This window comes from Rhinolophus ferrumequinum, chromosome 2 (assembly GCF_004115265.2).
Source record: "Rhinolophus ferrumequinum isolate MPI-CBG mRhiFer1 chromosome 2, mRhiFer1_v1.p, whole genome shotgun sequence".
NCBI lineage: Eukaryota > Metazoa > Chordata > Mammalia > Chiroptera > Rhinolophidae > Rhinolophus > Rhinolophus ferrumequinum.
This window is the reverse complement of record NC_046285.1, coordinates 39927361-39951488: the sequence shown is the minus strand read 5'-3', so window position 1 is coordinate 39951488 and position 24128 is coordinate 39927361. Positions and strand designations below refer to the sequence as shown.

General features: G+C 37.6%; 2 protein-coding genes across 11 annotated transcripts in view; one reads left to right on the top strand and one right to left on the bottom strand.

Annotated features, from left to right (window-relative positions):
- The window catches only part of CFAP44 (cilia and flagella associated protein 44), a 102059-nt gene that overhangs the window by 76909 nt on the left and 1022 nt on the right, over positions 1-24128 (top strand). For 2 of the 3 annotated variants that reach the window (XM_033126720.1, XM_033126709.1), the window contains exons 26-35: positions 2992-3492; positions 4598-4801; positions 5758-5953; positions 9376-9486; positions 10725-10855; positions 12171-12287; positions 13500-13701; positions 17497-17657; positions 18845-18979; positions 21728-21897. In XM_033126720.1, coding sequence (XP_032982611.1) covers positions 2992-3492; positions 4598-4801; positions 5758-5953; positions 9376-9486; positions 10725-10855; positions 12171-12287; positions 13500-13701; positions 17497-17657; positions 18845-18979; positions 21728-21897 — 1928 coding nt within the window. Of the gene's footprint in view, positions 1-2991; positions 3493-4597; positions 4802-5757; positions 5954-9375; positions 9487-10724; positions 10856-12170; positions 12288-13499; positions 13702-17496; positions 17658-18844; positions 18980-21727; positions 21898-24128 lie in introns of those variants that run through there. The other variant, XM_033126727.1, reaches the window with a different exon arrangement.
- The window catches only part of BOC (BOC cell adhesion associated, oncogene regulated), a 75230-nt gene continuing 73005 nt past the window's right edge, over positions 21904-24128 (bottom strand). For all 8 annotated transcript variants that reach the window (XM_033126747.1, XM_033126753.1, XM_033126738.1 and 5 more), the window contains one exon: positions 21904-24096. In XM_033126747.1, coding sequence (XP_032982638.1) covers positions 23912-24096 — 185 coding nt within the window. In that variant the 3' untranslated portion in view covers positions 21904-23911. The remainder of the gene's footprint in view (positions 24097-24128) is intronic.

Sequence of the window (24128 nt, the reverse complement as noted above, 5' to 3'; positions counted from 1 at the left end):
ACCATTGTGATCAGAAAAGATGCTTGGTGTAATTTAATCTTGAATTTATGGAGACTTGTTTTGCAGCCTGACATGTGATGTATCCTGTAGAATGTTCTATGTGCACATGAAATGAATGTGTATTCTGCATCTGGATAGAATATTCCAAATGCTTTAGATGGTATGGACATTTTAGCAATATTAATTATTCAAATCCCTGAGCACAGAATATCTTTCCATGTACTCTTAAATTTCTTTCATCAATGTCTTATATGAAAGTGTCTTAAATATCTATTAAGTGCATCTGATCTAATGTATTGTTTATGCTTCCATATTGTTTTTTTCTGTCCTATTGATCTATCTGTTGATGTAAGTGGGATATTAAAGTCTTCTACTATTATTGTGTTGCTATCAATTTCTCCCTTTAGGTCTGTTAATAGTTGCTTTATATATTTTGGTGTTTATATATTTTGGTATGCACATTGGGTGCATAACTGTTACAAATATTATATCCTCTTGTTGCATTGACCGCCTTTAATCATTATGTAATGCTCTTGTCTTTTATTATAGTCTTTGTTTCAAAGTCTATATAAGTATATCTACACCAGCTTTCTTTTCATTTCTATTTACATGGAATATCTTTTCCTATCCTTTCACTTTCAATCTGTGTGAGTTCCTAGATCTGAAGTAAGTCTCTTGTAGGCAATGTATAGATGAGTCTTTTTTGTTGTTTTTAATCCATTCCACCACTCTGTGTCTTTTTGATTGGGGAATTTAGTCCATTTACATTTAAAGTAATTATTAAAAAGTATGTACTTATTACCATTTTGTTAATTATTTTCTGGCAGTTCTTGTAGTTCTCTTGCTTGCTTCCCTTGTGGATTGATGGTTTTCTTTAGTATTATGTTTAGATTTCTTTCTCATTATCTTTTGTGTATCCACTCTAGGTTTTTGCTAAGTGTTTACCCTGATGTTCACATATCTGTATCTCTATCTCTATCTCTGTCTCTGTCTTTATCTCTATATCTATATCTAATCATTTATATCTATATCTCTGTAGATAGATCTATATATTTATATCTATACACACACACACACACACACACACACACACACACATATATATATAAAGTTTGAATGAATTCTAAAAACTCTACATTTTTACTCCCCCCATGTTTTATATTTTTTGATGTCATGTTATACATCTTTTGTATATCCCATAACTAATTATTGTAAATATAGATAATTTTACTACTTTTGTTGTTTAACCTTCATACTAGCTTTATAAGTAGTTAATCCACTACATTTATTATATATTTGACTCCACCAGTGAGATTTTTACTTTCATATGTTTTCTTATTACTAGATAGTACCTTTGCTTTTCAGCTTAAGAAGTCTTTTAATATTTCTTGCAAAGACAGTTTAGTGGTGGTGAACTCCTTTAGGTTTTGCTTGTCTGGAAAACTGTTTATTTCTCTTTCAATTCTGAATGATAGTGTTGCCAGGTAGACTATTAGTTGAAAGTTTTTTCTTTCAGCACTTTGAATATGTCATGCTACTCCTTTCTGGCCTGCAAAGTTTCTGCTGAGAAATCATCTGATAGTCTTATGGGGGTTTCCTTGTATGTAGCAAGTTGTTTTGCCTTGCTGTTATTAAGATTTTTTTTCTTTGTCTTTAACTTTTAACATTTTAATTATAATGTATCTTGGTGTGGGTCTCTGGGGGTTAATCTTTTTTTGAATTCTATGTGCTTCCTGGACCTGGACGTTTGTTTCCTTCCCCAGGTTATGGAAGTTGTAAGCAATTATTTTTTCAAAAATCTTTTCTGACCCTTTCTCTCTCTCTTCTCTTTCTGAGACTCCTATAATGTGAATGTTATTCCACTGGATCTTGTCTCATAGGTCCCTTAAGCTATCTTTACTTTTCTTTATTCTTTTTTTTATTTTATTTATTGGGGAGACAATAGTTAGTAAAATTACATAGGTTTCAAGTGTACATTTCTGTAATACAGCGCATTGTGTGCTCACCACTCAGAGTCAGTTCTTCCATCACCATATATTTGACCCTCTTTACCTTCTTGTGCCACCTCCCCTCCCCTCGAACCCTCTGGTAGCCATTAAACTATTGTCTGTGTCTATGAGTTTTTGTTTCTTGGTTTGTTTGTCTTGTTTGCTGCTTTCAGTTTTATTTCCCATGTATGAGTGAAGTCATATGGTTCTTGACTTTTTCTGTCTGACTTGTTTTGCCTAGCATAATAATCTCAAGATCTATCCATGATGTCATATCTTCATTTTTTAAAATCCTTTTTTTCCCCCTACTCTGTTTGAGTGAGTCCCACTGCTTTGTCTTTCAGGTCAATGGTTTGTCCTTCTGCTTCATCTGGTCTGTTATCGAACCCCTCTAGTGTATTTTCCAGTTAAGTTACTGTTTTCTTAAGCTCTTTGACTTCTGTTCAGTACTGTCTTATATATATTTTATCACTTTGTTGTAATTCTCACTGTTTTCATCCATTTTTTTCTCCCAGGTTCCGTGAGTATCTTCACACCTATTACTTTTAATTTTTTATCAGGTTAGTTACTTATCTTCCTAGCTAGGCAACCCTAGGTGAGTCTAAGCCTAAGGGATTTGAATCCCCATCAGGAAAGGGCAGTTACTTGTGTTCTCCTGACCAAAGAATGACCTTCCCCTCCCTGGGACCTGGATGAGTACAAGCCTTCAGGAAGGACTTCCATTTAGTGGTTGGAGGGGAGGACAGGGGAGCTTAGCCGTACAAGCCAGCTGAGCGGTACCAGAGGTCACATCAAGACTGTTTCCCCCATTTGGATAGGCTGAATGGGGAAAAGCCTAAAAATTAGAGAAAAGAATAATTTATTAGTGAATGAGAATGATCAGATTCGTTTTTATGTAGAATTTTTGTTAGATGTACTAGTCAAGGGACAAAAGCAAATCATATTTGACACTGTCCTTTGTGAGTGGGTTGTCATTTTGCTTCCTTTCTGTTCTTTCCATCAGACCTATTCAAAGAAAACTCACATGAACAAGAGCATCCTCTCTCTTCGAGACCTTAAAGTGGCTGTCATCGAGGAAATACAATGCCTGGTGCAAGAGCTGAAGAACATTCAGTCAACTCTTCACATTTCCAAGCATGTCCCCATTCCCCAAATCCCTCAGATACACCCAGAAGAAGTTCCTGAAAAGAGATTTCACTATGATGAGAAAACTCTCCTAGCTTTTAAGCAACAGCTAATGAAAAGTAAGGATGAAAAGTCCCCTCAGGGGGAACAGATGGCATCTACAGCCCCAGGTTCAGGATTCCTCAGACAGGCTCCTGGAAAAGATGGGGATTTGACAACACGTGATTCATTGTCTAGATCGTCAAAGGCATTAACATTAAGTCTAGATATCCAAAGGATAGTGGAATTTGAAAAAGCAGATCCAACTGAAGTGGAGCTGGAGATTATGAAGAGGGACGAGATTAAACACGTGTACATGCAACAGTATCTGACCAACAGGGTAAGGGGTGAGACTGTGGCTATTTAAAGCTGAAACAGAATGGAACAGGAAAGAAGTACAACTAGTTTCTTACTTATTTATTTAAAATTTTTCTACATTAACCTTCCCCAAACCCTGACTATCCCATAACTCACTAATTGCTTGGCTTCCTCCTCATCCCTGGTCTCCTGAAAAATCATTGTGCTTTACCCAGAACTTTGGAGCTTTGTAACTTTTTCCTTTTTGGAAAGCTGACTAAGCATTAGGGGCAAATCCATGTTAATTGACATCTAACTGAAGTCATGGTAAAGGGGAAGTGATGGAACAGCTTTCAGATGATGGATGGAACATAATTAAGAACGCTTCAGAGAAAATGGGCCACCCTCTGCTTTTTATATGCTCCACTAATGGGAGTGTTGATAACTGGCTTCATAATTGTTCTGGAGCTAAAATGGCAAAGTCAAAACAAAACTGAGGGTTTAAAATCATTAGGATGATTTTAAATAAGCCTAGACCAGGGCTTGGGATACTTAGGTTCTTATCCTAGCTCTATGACAAATTAGCTTTGATCTCAGGAAAATCACCTTTAGCCTCAATTTCTTCATTTGTAAAATGAGATTGAACAAGTTTCTTGTGGGTCCATGATTATATTTATCTATTTAAAAATGTTTAGAGGTTCTAGAGGTTTGAAAATTTTCAGAGTAAGTTGAGGGAAATATTTAGTGTTTACTGTATGAAAGGCAATGTAGAGATACTGTGGGGGTATAATGGAGTTAGATATGAACACTACCCATAAAGATCTCTTAGTCTCTGATTTATACCATTCAGTACAGCAAGAAGGGCTTTCCTGACCAACGGCTATTAATGATGAAAAAAACAGCTGAAAGGACTACAGTTACAGAGTTCCTACCACTTACTAAATAATTTATGTGAATTTAAGACCATTGATGGATTGATTTATATGACTAGGCATGTAGCCATATACACCCATATAATTCTCCATCCACAATAAAAGCATAATGAGAAAGTGCTTTTACCTAACCAAATTAGTATTGTGATATAGTTTTAAAAATACATTTACTTGTTCTTCCCTTCTAACATATCTTCAAATCTTTTTCCACCTCAGATCAAAGAACTGATTGTCACTTTTGATGCAGAACTCCGTCTCCTGAGACATCAGAAACTGAAACTAGACACTCAGATGAAATTATCTGACCTGCACCATCTCACATTATTTCAAGAAACACTTCTCCTCAAGAATTTTGAAAAACAGGAGAACATATTTCAAGAGCGTGTTAATTCATTACACAAAGAGGAGCAGGACCTGCAAGTATGAGTGGCCAGGAGAATGCTAACTGGGAGCACCCTTAGTTATGGGAGGAACTGGATTCTTCTTTTCTTTCTTCTTCTAACCTTAATTTTCCCCCTGGCGCTAGTCTTCATCTCTTTTTTATCTTCTCTCCCTTCTCCTTTTCCCCATTATTCCTGCTTGCTCTCTGTTTTTGGTATTCTTGGTCAGAGAGAAGTGAGTCAGATTTTTTAATGAATTTGATATTTTGATTTTAACATAGAATAACATTTTTAAAAGTGAGCCTTATATTTAGTTTATCTGTGGGTTTAAAAAGTTTATATTTTTGTTGTCACTAGCTACCATATGCACTTGAGTTTTGATTATATGCTATCCTTATGAATATAACTGGAAAAGAAGTTGGTGAGTTTCTTAAATATGATATCTGTTTCAGAATAATATAAAATTAAATATTTTAGGAAATTAAGTTACTTTGTTATATATGTTACATTTAAAGAGGTAAGTTATACCATCTCTCTTTGTCTTAAAGGAAGATTCTTTTAAATATATATTACATACTGAATAGAGACATTGTTTTTACGTATATCAACTTCACTAAGATATGATGTATCTTTTTGTTTTAGTTATCATATATAGATATAAAAAAATCTGTTTTTGAGACCACACATGCAAAAATGAGTTAACATCCACATATCAGTAAAAATTTCAATTTATTTAGATTTTTTGAGGAAGCTAAACATTTAAAAACTGATCTTATTTGATTCTGAACTTCACTGTGTTTTTTTTGTACAAAAGAATTATAAAATTTTAACCAAATAAATGGATGGCTCTGCAAAACTGTACTCATAAACTTCTATTAAGGAGCTTTAATAAAATGTGTGTAGACTATAACCTTACATTGTGATGTACATTGTTCTCTGAACCTGCCTGGCTTATCAGAAATATTTTATCATTTGTTTTTGTTATTGTTCATTTAGTGGAAAACAAATGAAACTCTTAAAGAGATGGAAGAGAAAAAGAACGAAATTACTAGGCTTCAGGACCAAGAAAAGTCACTCTATGCTGGTTTCCAAGCAGCCCTTGGCGAAAACAATAAATTTGAAAACTTCTTGATGAAGGTCCTAAAGAAGAAGATTAAGCGGGTGAAGAAAAAGGAGGTGGAAGGAGATGCTGGTTTGTATTTCTTTCTTACATACGATACTATTTTTTCTCATTAGCATGAAATAGAGAAATAACTAAGGGACATATTAGATACCATTTCTTCACCACAATGTAGACAGTGTAGAGGCATTGTGGAGGTGAAAGAGGAGAGGATATAAACCTTTTAGGTCTCTAACCGTGTGTGTGTGTGTGTGTGTGTGTGTGTATGTATCTGGTATGAGAGAGCATAGGGCAGTTTCATTTAATAAGCACATCTTTTCCATTTTTATTTGCCAACTGTATATCTTCTTCAGTAAAATGTTTCTTCACACCTTTTGCCCATGTTTGAATAGGATTGTTTGCTTTTGTACTGTTGAATTCTGAGGGTTTTTAAAAAATATATTCTACATACTAGCCCTGTGTCAGATATGTGGTGTGCAAATATCTTTTTCCAGTCTATAGCTTTTTGTTCCCTTAACAGGGTCTTTTGCAGAGCAAAACTTTTTAACTTTGTTGATGTCCAATTTGTTAATTTTTCCCTTTATGGATCTTGTTTCGGTGTCAAGTCTAAGAATTTTGCCTAGCTTTAGGTCCCGAAGATTTTCTCCTATATTTTTCTAAAAGTTTTATAGTTTTAAATTTCACACTTAAGTCCATTACCCATTTGGTTTTCATTTTTGTGTAAGGTATGAGACTTAGGTAAAAGGTTTTTTTTCCTATGAATGTCCAATTGTTGAAAAGGCTGTCTCTCTTCCATTGAATTGATGTTGATCTTTGCCAAAAATCATTTTGGCCTATTTCTGTGGATCTGTTTCTGGGTTCTTTACTCTCTTCTACTGATCTATATGTCCATCTATCCACCAATACTACAGTTTTGATTACAGTAGCTACTGAGTCCTGAAATCAGGGATACTAATTCTTCCCACTTTATTCTTCTTTTTCAAAATTGTTTTAGTTATTCTTGTCCTTTATCTTTCCATATTTTAGAATAATTTTTTTTTATATTTACAAAAAACCTTATTGGAATTTTGATAGCAAAGATGTTAAACCTTTATATCAATTTGGAGAGAATGGGCATCTTTAACATGATGACTATTCGTGTACACACATGAATACAGTATGTATTTATTTAGAGCTTTGATTTCTGTCATCAACATTGCATAGCTTTCAACATGTAATTTGGGGGCAGGTGTGTTTTAGTATTCAAAAATGTTTATAAAGATGTTGTATATAATGCTGTTAAAGAAATTATTCATAACACTTGTTAAAGAATAATAAGGTAGACTTTATTTATGGGGGACTACTACAATGGGATTTTTGTAGGAAGGGAGAAAATTCAGTTCAACTTTGAATACAACAAGGACAAGTGGAGAATACAAGTAATATCAAGAAGCAGGGTGCGGGGTCAGTGGATGGAAAATTACTAAGAGGTCATTCTTTGCTAAACGCTCCTAATAGGATTTTGGCTGAAGACAGGCCAGTGTGGTAAGATATTGATATTGAGGGCAGGGAAAAGGAATTTGATCAGATATCAATGTTGGGGGATTTTTTACTGAACTGATTTAGCAGGATTCTTGCTAAAACTGACCTAAATGGGCTAAAGACAGAGCCTGTGGGCAAGGACTAGTCATAAAGAGGATTCATAGGAGCCTGACTCAAGTTTGGTCAAAGGAGAGAGTTTTTATTTATTTATTTATTATTATTATTATTATTTATTTATTCTTATTAGTTCCCGGTGTACAATACAACATAATGATTAGACATTTACACCCCTCACAAAGTGTAAACCCCAAGTCTACTACCCATCTGACACTGTATAGCTATTACAATACCATTGACTATACTACCTATGCTATACTTTGCATCCTGTGACTACACACACACACACACACACACACACACACACACACACACATACACTCACATACATATATATTATAGTTGACATTCAGTATTATTTTATATTTCAGGTGTACAGCACAGTGGTTAGGCATTTATATAATTTGTGAAGCGATCCCCCCAATAAGTCTAGTATACCCATCTGACACCATACATAGTTGTTATATTATTGGCTATATTCTCCATACTGTATTTCACATCCCCATGACTATTTTGTGACTACCCATTTGTACTTCCTGATCACTTCACCTTTCTCACCCATCCACTCAACCCCCCTCTCATCTAGCTACCATCAGTTTGTTCTCTGTATCCATGAGTCTATTTCTCTTTTGTTTGTTCGTTTATTCTGTTTGTTAGTTTCCACATATAAGTGAGATCAGATGGTATTTGTCTTTCTCAGTCTGACTTATTTCACAAGCATTATATCCTCTAGGTACATCCATGTTGTTGCAAATGGTAAGATTTCTTTCTTTTTGTGGCAGAGTAATACTCCATTGTATAAATGTACTATAATTTCTTTATCCAATCGTCTATGGATGGGCATTTCAGTTGTTTCCATATCTTGGCTATTGTGAATAGTGCTGCAGTAAACATAGGAGTGATATATTTTTTTGAATTAGTGTTTTGGATTTCTTTGGATAAACACCCAGGAGTGGAATTGCTGGGTCATAACCTAGTTCTATTTTTAATTTTTTGAGGAGCTTCCATACTGTTTTCCATAGGGGCTGCACCAATTTGCAATCCCATCAACAGTGCACAAGCGTTCCCTTTTTTCCAAATCCTCGCCAACACTTGTTGTTTGTTGACTTATTGATAACAGCCATTCTGACAGGTATGTGGTGATATCTCATTGTGGTTTTTATTTGCATTTCTCTGATGATTAGTGATGGTGAGCATCTTTTCCTATGCCTATTGGCCATTTGTATGTCCTCTTTGGAGGAATGTCTGTTCTGAACCTCTGCCCATTTTTTCATTAGATTGTTTGTTTTTTTTTTGTGTTGAGTTGTATGAGTTTTTTTGTTTTGTTTTGTTTTTTTGTAATAAATTTTGGATATTAACCAAAGGAGAGTCTTTGTCAACTAACACCCCATGCAGGATTTGGTGCACGATCTCTAAATCAAACATCTTAATACTTCTGCAGCAAGAAGAGTCATGCAAAATAGGTTAAATAAAGATTATAAATAATGTTACTTCAGTTCAGATAAGGTGCGAAAACCTGCTATCAGAGCACTGTGATTTAGGAATTATGGGCCTTTATAGTCATGTGTGTGTTAGGTGTTTCACAGCCTAAGCAGTTCGGCAGCTTGGTCTCAACCCTCTCTGATTCAAAGCATTCAAATTAATTGCACAACCTTCTGCAGGCATTTGAGTTCGTGGTCTCTATGTCCTTAACCATTTAAAACTCTTCTAAAAATATTGAGTAATTTCCTTCTTTATCTCTGTTATTTTTCTAGTGACTAACTCATTGCCAAATACTTTATTTTTAAAAACTGGGATTTCAGATTTAAAAATCAGGATCTGCTCTGCTTATTAACAATGTTTCTCTTGCTCCTTAGATGAAGATGAGGAGAGTGATGAATCAAGTGAAGAAGAATCCAGCTTGGAGAGTGATGAGGATGAGTCTGGATCTGAAGATGAGGTTTTTGATGATTCTATCTGCCCAACAAGTAAGTTGGATAAAACCATGTGTTCTCTGTGAAGTGTGAAAGTGGATTGACCATACCAAAAAGGTCCTTTTTTTTGGTTTGTTTCTCAATTGTCTCATTTAAGGAAAGGGTGTTTTAAGACACCTATAAGAAATATAATCTAATGACTATTTTTGGGGGCTCTCTGGATGATTATTTTCTGTTCCTTTAGGCAGCCATGTATGAGTGACCAATAATCTGCAGACAATCTATAGTTGATTCAGTCATTCATTATGTAGCAAGTTACATTTTATAGAGAAACAAGATTGTTATATACATTTTCCTTTTCTTTTTTAACAAAGTTCTCCCTTTTTTGGACAAACCCATGCAAATTTTCATATTTTAGATCTGTTTTGTAAAGGCAATTTGTACCAGTTTCCTGGAGCTGCTTGGCAGTTTATATTCACTGTTTTCACTGGTGAAACTAGTCTGAAGCATCCAGACCGATATTCTTACAGTCTCAATAGGTGAATGGTTCAGTAGAAAAAAAAAATTATTTTCGGTCTGAAATTTGTTTTTCTAGACATTTCATAAACATTTTAAGTCAAATTTTAAAGTTTAATTTCAAATACTGTTTAAGTCTTGTTTTGATTTTGAAAATAAGAATCTTCTTAAAATCGTAATATTTATGAGTGGATGCGAGTTAGTAAAAAACCTTGTAGCATAACTCGTTATTTTTTATAGCAGGATTATATGGCTTGAACAGAATGTCTAAGCTAATTTCGTGGTAGAACTAGGGTTAGAACTAAGGTACCTGAATTCCAATGTAGTACCCTACTGTATTTTCACCTTTTTTAATCTATTGCTTGGTGGGTAAATGTGGCTGTTAGTGTGATATAGTGGAAATCAATATAGAAATACTGTACTTGAATCCCATGCTGTCACATATCAGCTATGTGACCTGTCTGAGACATAGCATCCTCATCTTTAAAATGAAAACAATAGATTCTACCTTGCAGAGCCCGTGAGCCTTGAGCGAGATAATGTACATAGAAGACCCGGCATAAAGACCGACTCAGAGTACTGCTCAGAACATCCATATTGGTGTCATAGTTCCCATCATGATTATTAATAATTTCCACCTGGAATAATAGAGCCCTAAGTGTGGTGAAAACTTGTTAGAGTAGATCCACAAATGGACAGCTCCCAAATCCACACTTACCGTATTACTACATTCCATCACAAACGGGGCTTATTCTTTATTTTGATTGTCTTTTCAGACTGTGATGTGGGTCTTTATGAAATGGCGCTTCAACTTCGAGACAAAAGACTGGACATTGAGGAGGCGTTAGTTGAAGAAAAGAAAATTGTTGATAACCTCAAAAAGGAAAATGATATATTGTCCAAAAAAGTATGGTGGTTTGCCTTTTCTGAGTCTGTTTATCCTCTCCCAAGATGCTACACATTCTCTCAGCTATAATATTGCCATTTCATAGCAGTAACGTCATTGAGGACTTTCCCCAAGAGAAGAAACGTTTCAGATGTTATGTCCAATTTTTTGTTTTCTTCAAGCATAGTCCAAATTGGACTTTATCTAAATCTTTGGTCTCCAAACTTTTTGATTACATACTTCTATACATAAAAATAATTGTGGAGCACATAGCCACACAATAAATGTATATGTATTTAAATTATATTTATGAACTATTGAACAGTTGACAATTGAACAACACAGGTTTGACCTGCACAGGTCCATTTATAATGCAGTTTTTTCAATAAATCAACAGTCAGCCCTCCATATCCCCAGGTTTCATACCTGTGGATTCAACTAACTGCAGATTGAAAACAGCATTTTCGATGCCTGGTTGGGAATCTGTGGGTATGAAGGGCCAACTTAAATTATATGTGGATTTTTGACTGTGCCAGAGGTCAGCACCCCTAACACTCCTATTGTTTAATGGTCAACTGTATTTTGTATATGATGAAACATTTTTTTAAAAACCCAGAAATTAAAAAGAATAAAAGTAAATGGAAATAGAAACTCTGATATTTTTCTCTCTGCACCTAGTAGGTCATTTTGTTGACACTCTGGGGTGCGTGCATCCCTCGTTGGAGACCAGTAAGTTAAAGTTTTGGTATATTAATGAATTTCTGCCATATCTGCTCACTTTCCCTCTTAGTTAGTCTTTCCTAGAGCCCATCATTTAAGTTGATTCATATTTAGAAATATTTTTGACAGATTGCTTCTCCTCTGGAAATAGGAAATGATTTGGAAAACTTCCAAGTTTTTTAGGAGATGAATGTGCTTTAGAAATCCTGTAGTTAGTGGTTTTGTAACTTTAAAGGCCTTTTCCTTTAATTTATTGAGTTCATTATGACCAAACAAGATTCAAACCATCCTGACAAAGACATTCCATACTGAGAGCTGCCTCTTTCATGAAGAAACTAGAAGGCAGATGAGGACATGTCTTCTGAGCTAACATTCACAAAACCTCTACAACTCTGGGGACATAGGAATGATTGAGAAAGTAGTGTGTGGATCATGACTTAGCAGGAAGAAGATAATATACATTCCTGGGCTGCAAACTGGGATCATCCATTTAATCACAACCCACAAAAGCAGGTCCTTCTCATGCTTTTACTTCCTCTCAGGATGCCCTCATTTACCACCTTGGGTATGTGTTCTCTGAATCTTGTCAACATTTCACTCATGGGTCTTTCCACAGGTAAGACATGTGGCGACTAATCTGAATGCAGCAGAGGAGGCCCTGGAGGCTTATCAACGAGAGAAGCAACAGCGGCTAAATGAACTGCTGGTTGTGATTCCACTCAAGCTTCACCAGGTGACGGGGCTAGAGAGGTCGTCCCACCCTAAGTAGAACCACCACCACACCCAGGCTTTTCCAGAGAACAGTTCGGGGGTCACCAGTGGGGTGAAAAGCTGTCCTTTGCTGGCAATTCTACCTGTAGAATGACACCCCAATTTTTCTTATCTGTTCTCAGATTGTTATAAACGTGTATTTTTTCCTATCACCTCTTACTCAACTTTGAAAGTTGAATCATTTCAGATCTGGAGAATGAGGAGCCTATGACTTAAGAATGGAATGCTTGGAGGTTGAAATCTTGGATCTTGCACAAATACCCTTTTAATCATCTTTAAATAAACATGAACTAACGATGCAAGAATTATCTATTCTTAATCTCTCCTTGTCAATGAGAGAAGTCAAGACCAAAGAAAAATATTCTTTTCTCTTTTTTTCCCTTTTTTTTTCTTTGCTCATGTCCACACTTCACTTGAATTATAACATATTAAAATGCAGAGATACATATCAGTGAGAGAAAAGGCCCATCATACTATATTTTGTCCGGTAAAGAGAGAAAGCTGTGTTTTAGAAGAAAACCCCAATATCCATCTTACATATATTGGGTGTCAGTGCTAGGTCCTGTTGAGTTGGCTGACTCTAGGTGACCCTGTGAATGAGAGATGTCCTCAATGTCCTGTCCTCAACAGCCCTGCTCAGCTCCTGTAGGCTCACACCTATGGCTTCTTTTATAGAATTAACCCATCTCATATTTGATCTTCCTCTTTTCCTGCTGCCGTCTATCTTTCACAGCATTATTGTTTTTTTCCCAAAGAACCCTGCCTTCTCATGATGTATCTGAAGTAGGAAAGTTTCAGTTTTGTCATTTTTGCCTCCAGCAATGTTTCGGGTTTAATTTGCTCTGTGTCACCTGACCTAAATTGGGTTAGCTGTATATAGCAATTTGCCTAATATGCCTACCCTGAAATGTTTGTTCCACAATTATGCAGTAGATATTAACCATGATATTTGTGGGGAGATTTGCTGTCCCCAGAAGGATACAATCTGGCTTACTATCTGAAGGCCACCTTCTGCTTTCACCTTATTTAGTGGTGAGAAAGATAGAAGTCAGAAGATAAGGACCTAAACAAGGAACAGAAGGAATTGCTTCTCTCAGGCTTTCTATGACCTTTTATTTAGTTTGATCTTTGTCTTCCTTTGTCCATTAAATGAACTTTGTTTTGTTTTTGTTAGATAGAGCATGTGGTATTTGGAGAAATACCTAGTGATCTTTCTGGAACGCTAGTCTTTTCTAACCACTCCTTGAGACAGCTTCAAGAACGAATTGTACAGCTCCAGGAGGAGAATTCCAAGCAACAAAAACTTAACAAAGAATTCCGGGAGAGGAGAAAACAGCTTATCCGAGAAAAAAGAGAGATGTCAAAATCTATAAACAGTGAGTAACTAAGCTCATGAATTATCTAGTAATATTTACTGGTATTTATTGATCAGTTATATTTATTGATAAGAGAGCACTACCAAGTGACTGTCTCCAACTTCGAAAGCAGTAAGTAATCAAAAAATCTAGAAGAAACAAGAACATCTTCCCATCTTCTTACTTACTGTCTCTCCTGATACCGTTCAATGATCATTCTCCTATATTAAAGGGATAAATAAGTCTTTTCTCATAGAAATGGTTTCTCTGAATTATAAAAGATTTTATGTATAATTAAATATTGAATAATATAATAATAACCCAGGTATCACTACCAAGTTTAAGAAATGTAACACTGAAGATACAATTAAAGGCCCTTCTCTTTCTAATCCTATCCTGCTATCTGCTTCCTCAGGTTCAAGCACCAGGTGAGTACGCATATATGTGTTTGTATCCACACACACAATATGTGAACTGACTTTGCATATTTTTCACTATAATACTATATTATTCATATAATTTTACAGTTCACTTTATTAAGCCAGTTTTTTAGAGTTATTCATATTGCTACAATAATTATTCATTTTAACTGCCGTTACAGTATTCCATAATAGGACTATAAAGGAGCTTATTTCTTCAGTCTCCTTTTGATATTTAGGGTATTTCTACTTTTTCAGAATTACAGACAATGTTACAGTAAATCTTCTTGTACATGTCTACCTGTGCAGGTGTGTGAGAAGGTAAATCCCAGGACAGGAGTCTCTAGGTAATAGGGGGATGTGTGCATTTTCAGCATATTGCCTTGTTGCCCTGCAAGTGGTTGTACAATCTTAGCTTCCCCCCTGGCAGTGCGTGAGAATTGTCCAGGTTTCATACTGTCATCAGTTCTTGATATTATCAGACTTTAAGATTTTTGGCAACCTGGTAGATGTTAAGTTACATTTCATTGTGGTTTTTTATTCATGTTTCCTTGATTCTGGTGAGGTTGAACAGCTTCACGTACATCTGTTTGTGTTTCCTTTTCTGTAACTTGCCTGTCATATCATTCACCCATTTTTTAGTTCTATTTTTCGCTTGTTTTCTTATTGATTTTAGGGAGTTCTTTCTATATTCTGTCTTTCTTTGTCTATTAAGTGAACTTCAAATCTCTTCTAGTTTGTGGCTTGCCTTTTTACTTTGTTTAGTGTATCTTTTTGGGATATAGACATTTTAAATCTTAATGTACTTAATTTTATCGGTCTATTTATGGTTTGTCCATTGTGTGTGTGTGTGTGTGTGTGTGTCTTGTTTAAGAAATCCTTTCCTATTTTGAAGTCATAAAGATATTTTTCTATAGTTTTCTCTTTGAGTTCTTCACATTTATGATTTTAATCCACCTGGAATCGAGGTACATACTATAAGATGCATAGTGTAAAGATAATTATCGTTTAAAATACTGTTTATAATATTTGATATATGGAACATATGTGCAAGTGATGAAGTATTCTATCTTTAATAAAAATAATATTACCATACCGTAGCACCTACCTTAATTCCTCAGAACTGTACACTTAAAAATGATTAAAATGGTACGTTTTATGTTATGTGTATGTGACCACAATTAAATAACAATTTTTTTAAAGCAAATTTGAAAAAGGAAAAGAAAATGGAAATAATATAGTGGTCAAGCAATCTAAGTTGCTGGGATATGTAGAGGCCAGTTTCCAATGAGTGCAGATGGTTCTGCCCTCGTGGGTGGCTGGATTATAAAATTAAAAAAATACATGTTAGTACTCCATGTTTGCATAACACTTACTACTTGAGACACAGAGTTTTCTCAGGTGTAAGTCTTGAGGTTCCAATGTTTCTCACGTACTTCACATTCCTTTGGCGTCTGTAGCCTGTGAGTGTTGTTTATATTTGGAAGTACTATTCCTCAAACCAAGGTGTAAACTAGTATGAAAATTAGGAAGCTTGTTTCAGTTGGGGTAAACTCAGTTTGGGAAAATGTGTGAAGAAAATGAAATGAAGTATTTAAATTTGGGGGGTATTAGTTGAAATAAAAAGAAATAGTTGTATGTGGTGGGAGTTTTTTCTGTGACAGTTCTTCTCTCACCCCCAGCCTATTTTCTGAAAGCAAGTCATGAATCTGGTTAAAAACTGATTTCCTAATTCTGAATGTGAAACTAAGAGTGGGTTCCTTTCCTGTAACCCAGAGAAAAAAAGCCTTAACAGTGATGAGAAACACCACTGTCAGCTTGTTGTTGTCTTTCCCCATTCTTAGACCCATTGGGGAGAAGAGGAGAGTCTATAACATGGGAGTGAGCAGGAGTAAGTTCACTCCATTCCAAGGAGAGCATAGCTCATGGCCATGGGGAAGGTGAGTGGGGAGTGTTCCAGAGTCTTCCAGTCCCCCAGTGAACACTAGTTTGTCTAATGGAGTCAGGAGAAAGGCATTAGCCTGGCTCCACAGGGGGACTGGCAAGGACCAGAGTACTTGTCCTGGTAAATAAGGCTGTCATGGGAGAGTGTACCCACTTATATGGGGCTAGCTGGGGGGTGTCAAGGTTCTTACTGAGAGAGGCCAAGTGGCAGCCACAGGCTAGCCACACATGTGGAAACAATCTAACCACTCCTTTTGCATCACTGATTATCATGGCACCACATTACACAAGTTCATGGGGGCACTTACAAAGAAGAGAAATAAATAGCTCTTCCCTGGACTGTGCAAAATGGCAGCCATGCCAGTTATACTATTATAATTCAACCATAACCACGATACCTGAATACAAATTTCTGCACTATAACAGAATTGTATCATCTTGTTATACCTTAGGACCTTCCGATTTCACTTGGGGATAAATAGTCTGGTGCCTGAGAAAGTCTTGTTACAAGATTTCATTTTCTTGGGGAGCTCAGACCCCACAAATGGAATTTTCCTCAGGTATTCCAGTGTTCTCACGTTGGGGAAGGATGATAAACTAAGGTTAAATATATTGCATGTTAGCTGGAGATCATTATTAAAAAGAAATATTAAAAAGGATTGCTGAGAGTGCTGAGGTCCATAGGAGGATGGGAAGAACTCTCTGGAAAGGTGACATAGCTGATCAGATGTGTCTCTCCCGGGTTAGAGGACAAGGATGGCTCTCAGTTATACCTTCAGAACTGAGTGTATCAGAAATGACTCTTTCACAGGTCTCACAACTTGCTTTCAGAAAATGGACTGGGCAGAGTGAGCCACGTGGCTTTCTGGGGAACAGCATTCCAGGCAGTGGGAACTGAAATGGGAGTGAGCCTGGAGTATCTCAGATGCACAAATGGGGACAACATGTCTGGTGTAAGTGAAGGGACAGATGTGGGAAAGGAAGCAGGGGAGGTAAGAGGGGCAGGGCAGAGTAAACCCCGTAGGGCCTCATGGAACACCACAAGGACTTACAGTCTTCACTTGGAGTAAGATGGAAACCTCTGTTCAGTGCCTACTCTGTTCTTAACACTGGCTGCTGTGGAGATCAAGAATAAAAAAATTAAAAACTGAAGAGTTCATAATCTCATTGGGGTCCATTGACAGTCTGCGGAGGGGCAGGTCACGGTGTGTAAGCCAGTTGGGAAAGAAGAGTCTGTTTTACACAGGATTTTGAAGTAGAAGGAAAGGCAATACAAGAATGGGCATTTTAAGGGAGGAAAGTGGCAGGTGAAAAGTCACAGGAAAAATCAACTGGTAACATAAAATCTTTTACCATCTTCCCACAAAAGTTATCCCTTAGAATGTTATTGGTATTGTTCATTTCATAACAATGGGAGCCACTGAACAGCCTGATAGCGACTCTCTTCTTTTAGAAATGGAAGAAACAGTCCATCAACTAATGATCAGCAAATTTGGCCGTGTGATAGACCTAGAAGCTCTTCAGACACTTTCTGTGAATACAACACTTGAAGAACTCAGGATCAAAAAACTTCGAAAGGAGCTATTGAATGCAAAGGAAATTAAGAAGTGGGAGGTACGGATGAGTGAGCACGTGATCTATAATACTTTGGTTGTACCTGGGTGGAGGCAAGAAATCCTGGTGAGCTGTAAGTGGTTCCCGCAAAGCATCTGTGCGGCTGGAGCCGGATCTGTGACCCCTACCCCCACGGTGATCTTGTGATCTTAAGCCTGTCTTGGTTTCCTCACCATTCACTTAGTTGGAGGGACTTGTCTTCTTGGGGTGGATGCACCAGCACTGGGACTTGGGGTCCAGGATACATATAAATACAATGGTAAGATGGCATGAAAGATGCCAGATTTCATTTTGAGGTCTACCTTAATGTATAAATACTCAGTGTTAGAAGTGGCACTGCTCTATTCTGAGGATCCTAATTGTATTTCTCTATATAGCTTTTGCATGCTGTTATAATCTGGAAATTAGAAAACATCTCTAAGTAATAAACCTTATAACAAGGTATGGCCTATTTAGCTGGGAGGATCTTAGAAGATGTTCATGCCTGCATTGTTCCTGGAGCCGTCATGAGGCAGTGCCCCAGTTACAGCCTGATTCAAAGACAGGAGCTTTTACAAAGATTGTAGAAGCCCACAAATCATTGTGACTTCTCCTGTTTACTGCCTTATCTCATCAATAGATGGGACAGGAGGAGAGGTTCCTAGTGCTATCTTTTCTTGTCCAAGATTTGCCACAGAAGAAGCAAGTAACTTAAGTGTTCATGTCAGTGGCACTGGTCCCTACCAAGGGACTGCTGGAGATCGTATGTGCAATCTAAAATAATTTGTTGGAGCAATAAGAGAACAAAGGGAAACCACTAGCAGATGTATGGCCATTCAAGTAGTTTTGGGATTCTGGGCCAAGACTGCAGAAAGAGCAATAGATGCAAGTTTCCCACTTAAATTATCATTCTCCCTTTAAATTAATAAACACTAGCACTCAGTCTGCACACTAATTTCATTCCTCAGTAAGGAGTATATCTATCTTATTTTTACCAACTTTTACCCTGCCATTCTTCTTATCTTTTCTCTAGTCAAACCAGACCAAATGCAGTTGCTTCTGGTTGCGTTTTCGTATTGGCTTGTGATTATATTTTCCTATGTGCATGTCACTTCATTTGCCTGATGGTTTTGATCAAATCTGGATATTCATTTTTCTCTGTTTCCTCTCATTCACTTCATCCATTTTGTGTGTTCCTGCCCTGGTAGGAAAAGATTGCTCAAATGCGATGGGAACTGATGATGAAGACAAAAGAACACACCAAAAAGCTTCATCAGATGAATGATTTATGTATTGAAAAGAACAAACTAGATTCTCGGTTGAACACCCTACAGAACCAGCAGGTATGCTCCTTTTCTTCAGAACTTTTGTTAGAATTGGGGAAGCTTTGTAAAGGTAGCTGTTCACAAAAGTGTCAAGTGCTGGCATTTAAACAAACCTTGATCTTGGACACTCTGGCCCACCTGCGTCCCTGACAACATTGAGTGGATACTGGCCACGTTACAGTGAGCCTGAGGGACTAGCTCCATTGTACCCCTCCTGGGTGCCATGGATTTACAGAAGTACTAATCTGCAGGGTTTGCCTTGGCCCTGGAGAGGTAAGGTTATTTAGGTATAAATCACAATACTAATATACTCCCTGAATTTGGTGTCAAACATCCATTTCCAACATACGTTTCTCTCTTTGACCTAAAGTGGACATCTTGAATTGTGGGATGCTACCTTACTAAAACATTTGTTACTTCTGATGGCTTTCAACCTGTTCTCATATATTTGAGTCTAACATAGTAGTCCTTACTATGTGGTGGATACTGCTTATTTATAAAGATTCACCCTATTTAAGCCTTGCCCTCTAGGAACCTGACACATATTCTAAATTACATGTCATCCTTACAATAACATTTGCAAAAATGCCAGTTGTTAGTTTCTGTTGGTTTTCTTCATGTTTTCGTTAAGCTCCCTGGAAATATGGTCTAGGTCAGAGGTTTTCCCAGCATCACCTGGGAAAATTGTTAGAGGCGCCATTTCGTGGGATCCAACCCAGATCTACTGAGTCAGAAGCTGGTGGGTAACAGCTTAACAAGCCTTCCAGGTGATTCTGATGCATGATCAAGTTTAAAAATCACTGGTCTTAGCAAAAGTCCAAAAGAACAATGTGATTTATTCCAGGGAGAATGAATAAGAGGATTTGGGAGGCTTATAATCGGAGATTAGATGTGAGAGGAAGACTAGAATTTAAATATCAAGGGCCCTTTATCCACTGAAGAGTTTTTAAGTGGAGAACCAAGGCAGTGTGCGAAAAAGTTAATGCCTGAACCAAATCTTCGCAGAATAAGCAGTCAGTAAACATTTCTTGACTGGATGTGCTTTGGTAAGTCCAGATATACTGGAGTTTGGGTAGGAGATCAGTTGAATGGAAAAATAAATAGGATGTCTCTTTACATAGTATATCTTTATGGTATGCTTTTACCTGTATAATCTCTTTACATGGGGTGTCTCATTTAATCTTAAAAATAACTACTTTCCAAAGCTCAGTAGTTAAATAACTTGCTCAAGCTTTCAGAGCTAATGCATGAGGAAGTTAAGTTTTTAAACTGAGGTCTGCCTTCTTCCATCCATTGCTACTATTCTTACAACAATCTAGGCAGGAACCGGGATTCAGATGGTAAGAAACTAATGTCACAAGACATTTCAAAGTCAGAATAGCCAAAATTTGTTTGGATGTGGTGAGGAGAATGAGGAAAAAGTTAAGGTGTTTTTAAAATGACTGACAGGAATGATTGGGCATGAGTCGGTATATGGATTTAGCTGCAAGTAACCAAAAGCCCCATTGAAAGGAGCTTAAACAAATAGGGTCATTTTTCTCACTTAACAAGCAGTCTGGAGGAGATGACTAAGGGGTTTTGGTTTAGTGGATTCGTGACGTCAGGGGCCAGTATCTCTGTGATTTTCTGAGTCACGAGGTGGCCACCTCAGCTCTGTTTCACATCCATAGGCCCAGCCTCTTCTGTCCCTTTCATTTCAAAAGCAAGTTTTCTGCTTATATCCACTTAGCCACCTCTAGCTGGAAGAGAAACTGGGTAAGGTTAGTGTTTAGCTTTCAGAGCCTCTAAAGTGAGGGCGGGCAAGGGAGAAGAGGCAGAAGCTATTGGGGAGTGGTAACCCCCTCTCACTAGGAAGTTCTACCATAGTGAGGGTGATGGACTCCTCATGGACTGTCTGTTTCTTACTCTGCTTCCAGTCCTTCACATAGTGATTTGGGCCAGTTCATGAATTTCTCAGTCTCAGTTTCTGTATCTGTAAAATTGGAATAACCATCTAGTTCAGAGTTGTTGTGAGGATTAAATGAGACAGCATATGTACATCCCCAGGCATAGAGTAGATACTAGATAAGTGGCATGTCCCTTCCTTTAATGTGCATTCAAATTTTATCAAGCATCTATTTATGTAACGAGCTCCAGGGCGAGTGTTGCGTAGAGTGGTGAGATCCAGATACACCAGGCCCTGTATGTAAGAGGCACAGGATCTTGTAAGAAAGATACATCAAACAAACATTTTGGTTGAACCACAATAAACTGTCACTTTTTTAGTTTTGAAAATGGTCAAATATCAATTTCAAATGGTTCAATATGATAATTACAATGACGTGTCATGGTTGTTTTGATAGAACACAGAGCAGGAAATCCTAGCCTAGTCCATGGGGCAAAGAAGCTCTTCCTAGAAGTGCTGTCTGAAGCCTGAGCAGGAGTTGGCTGGACAGGGAAAGAAATCAGATAAGGAAATAAAGATTTCCTTTTTGGATTATAAAATATGACTATGCACTGTATAGAAAAAGGAGTAATCTTGTCTTTTATATAGCTAGCTTAAGGAATTACCCATCTGAAGGGGATTTGCATTTTAAGAGTTCATTAGCCTAAAAGGACACATTTCCAACAGTCGAATGTCAGTGGAAGAATGAAAGTCCCTTCACATAAGGAGCAATTGGTGTTTAAATGGGCTGGAAGGCAGGCACTCCCAACAGTTGTATAAGGGCAGGGACCTTTTCACGTTCCACATGATGCCTAAAGTACCGATGTGTTTTCTTTCAACAGGGCAATGCCTTCCAGGGCCTTCGGAAAGCAGATATTGTGGCAAGAGAGAAGGTCATTGAGTTGATCCACCTCCAGGCAGAGAGGATCATGGCCTTAAAGGAAGAGATTGCTCTTTTGCGTAAGAAAGGTGGCTTTATCCTCCCACCCATTCAGTCTGCACAAGAGAACAGGTGAAGCCCCCGGACCTTTCAAGTTTGCTTTTTTTCTCAAATCCATCCAAGATTTCTGACATAAAATTCACCAGAAGTTGTTTCACTATCTTTCTGCAACAATCCTGTTATTTTAAAGTGAACTTACCTAAAGGTCTAAAACAAGATCCAGACATGTAGTTTTAATAATTTTTGGTTATCTTAGAACTGACTGCAGCGCCCAACATCTATTTATTATGGAACTGAATCGTTTTAGGTCTGTTTGGAACCAACTGGATTGAATATGAGGTCTCAGAAGGTTGTATCTCAAACTGCAAAAAAGCAGCTTTAGTATGGCCTGTTTTAGGAAATTTGTTTTGTCATCTGATTTTTTTTTGCCATTGGCAAGAAAAACTACCATTGAAAGCTTTAGTCCTGTCCCTTTTTGTTTTTTTAAGCCAGTGGGCTAGAAGGTGAGCTACAGCCCAGATCTGAGGGTCCCCTGTATTTGCTAAGCAAAGCTTGAGAATACTACCCCTGTCCCGCTCCTGGGAAGGTCTCTAGGCCCTCAGCCAGTTTGTGTCTATAGTCACGTCTCATTTCTCTTACCTGCCCTACGGCTCCTTTCTTATCATTTCCATGTTAATTGTAGTCCTTCATTTTATTTCTTAAAATGTTTTTAGAATAGTTTTTCTGAAAATCATGTGTCTCAAGGAGTGTTTCCAATTTAGTGGTTGGATGGAAAAAGTTCTGGCCAGCAGAGGGCGCACTTGTCCTAGGCCGGTAGCATCAGTCCTGGGCTTTCCTAGGGATCTTGGTTACCCAGTTCATGACAAGAGAAGCCAGGGTCTGGCACAATGACTCTTAATGAGATTAAGTGTCTCAAGTGACATTTCATCCGTAACTTTACTGAAATCTAGAAGACAGACTGCAAGTCTGCCTCCATCTAGTTCTAGGTTCCACGTATGAAGATGGATCCTGTGGTTGAACAGCAAGCAGTAAGTAAATGCTGATTTTAAACAACTCCTCTAGCAATGTGAGTCAACTCCTCTAGCAATGTTGGTGTGTCTTTGGAAAGAAGGGAAGTGAATTTTATCAGGCATTTACCACATGTTCACATGTAGCATAACACTTAACTAATTGGAGAAAATACTTGGACTTACACACACACACACACACACACTCCTATATGGAAAGGATTCGTTTCATTCCTTCGATACGACCCAAGTTTTACCTCAAGTCCAGTCAGTAAGAGAACTGTGAATCTGCTTCTCTTTGCCTACTGGATACTGTCTCCCTCCTGGACTAAACAGTTATTAATGCAATCTGCATGAGTAAAAAACACAACTGACATTCATTCAATATTTACAAAGACAAAAAAATTAGAAACATCTGCTACCTTTTCCAGATCTCATCTCTTGATGGATCTGAAAATATCACAAGTGGGTGTTTTCTTCAGCGACTCAAAGACTGAATCCTGACCTCTAAGGAGGACGCTGACTCATACGTGACTAAGCTGAAGGTTACGGGGAAGACTAAACATTTATTTAGAAGTTACAGTGTTTGTTTTTAGAGATATGTTGCCACAGATTATTGATTCTGGAAGGTTTGTTAATGCTTATAGTACTATACACATCTCAGTCTATTCTCACGGGCATCTTCTGAAAACTTAATGTAGCACCAGATCCGACCATCTTCACAGGTGTCTGCAGCCTGTTGTAGCACGGCCCTGGCTTTTCTCTCCTGGTCTCCACAGACAGTGCCTAGGATTCTTTCCTTCAGCAGCTGCTCTGGGCCTCCTGCAGCCTCAGTCTCTTCTGGCCAGTCTCTGTTCCTCTTTCCTGGTTGACTCCTGTTATGTTGTAGCTTGTTTTTCCTCTCATACCGCCATGGGTAGGATTCCCTATGTCTCTCCAGAATTACAAAAACACATACACATTTATTTACAAGTGTATAAATATATAAATATGGCTATTATAGAAAAATAAATACCCATTTTCTCTGTCTCTTTTTAAAAATGACAATATATAGTCTTTTCTGGAATATTGGCTTCTGCCTAAATTGTGGGAGGTGGTGTTTCAAAAGATACATGCACTGGTGGGCTGGGGGAGAGCCGTCTCCCAAGCTCCTGTCCTAGGTAGGCCCCCGTGGAGTGCTGGGGACACCACTCTCCACCCACGTGGCAGGAGTCAGGACTGTCCACTTCTTCAACGGGTACAAGACCCAAGCAGCATGGGGGGCCTGCGGGGAGAGAAAAGTGGGACACATTAAAA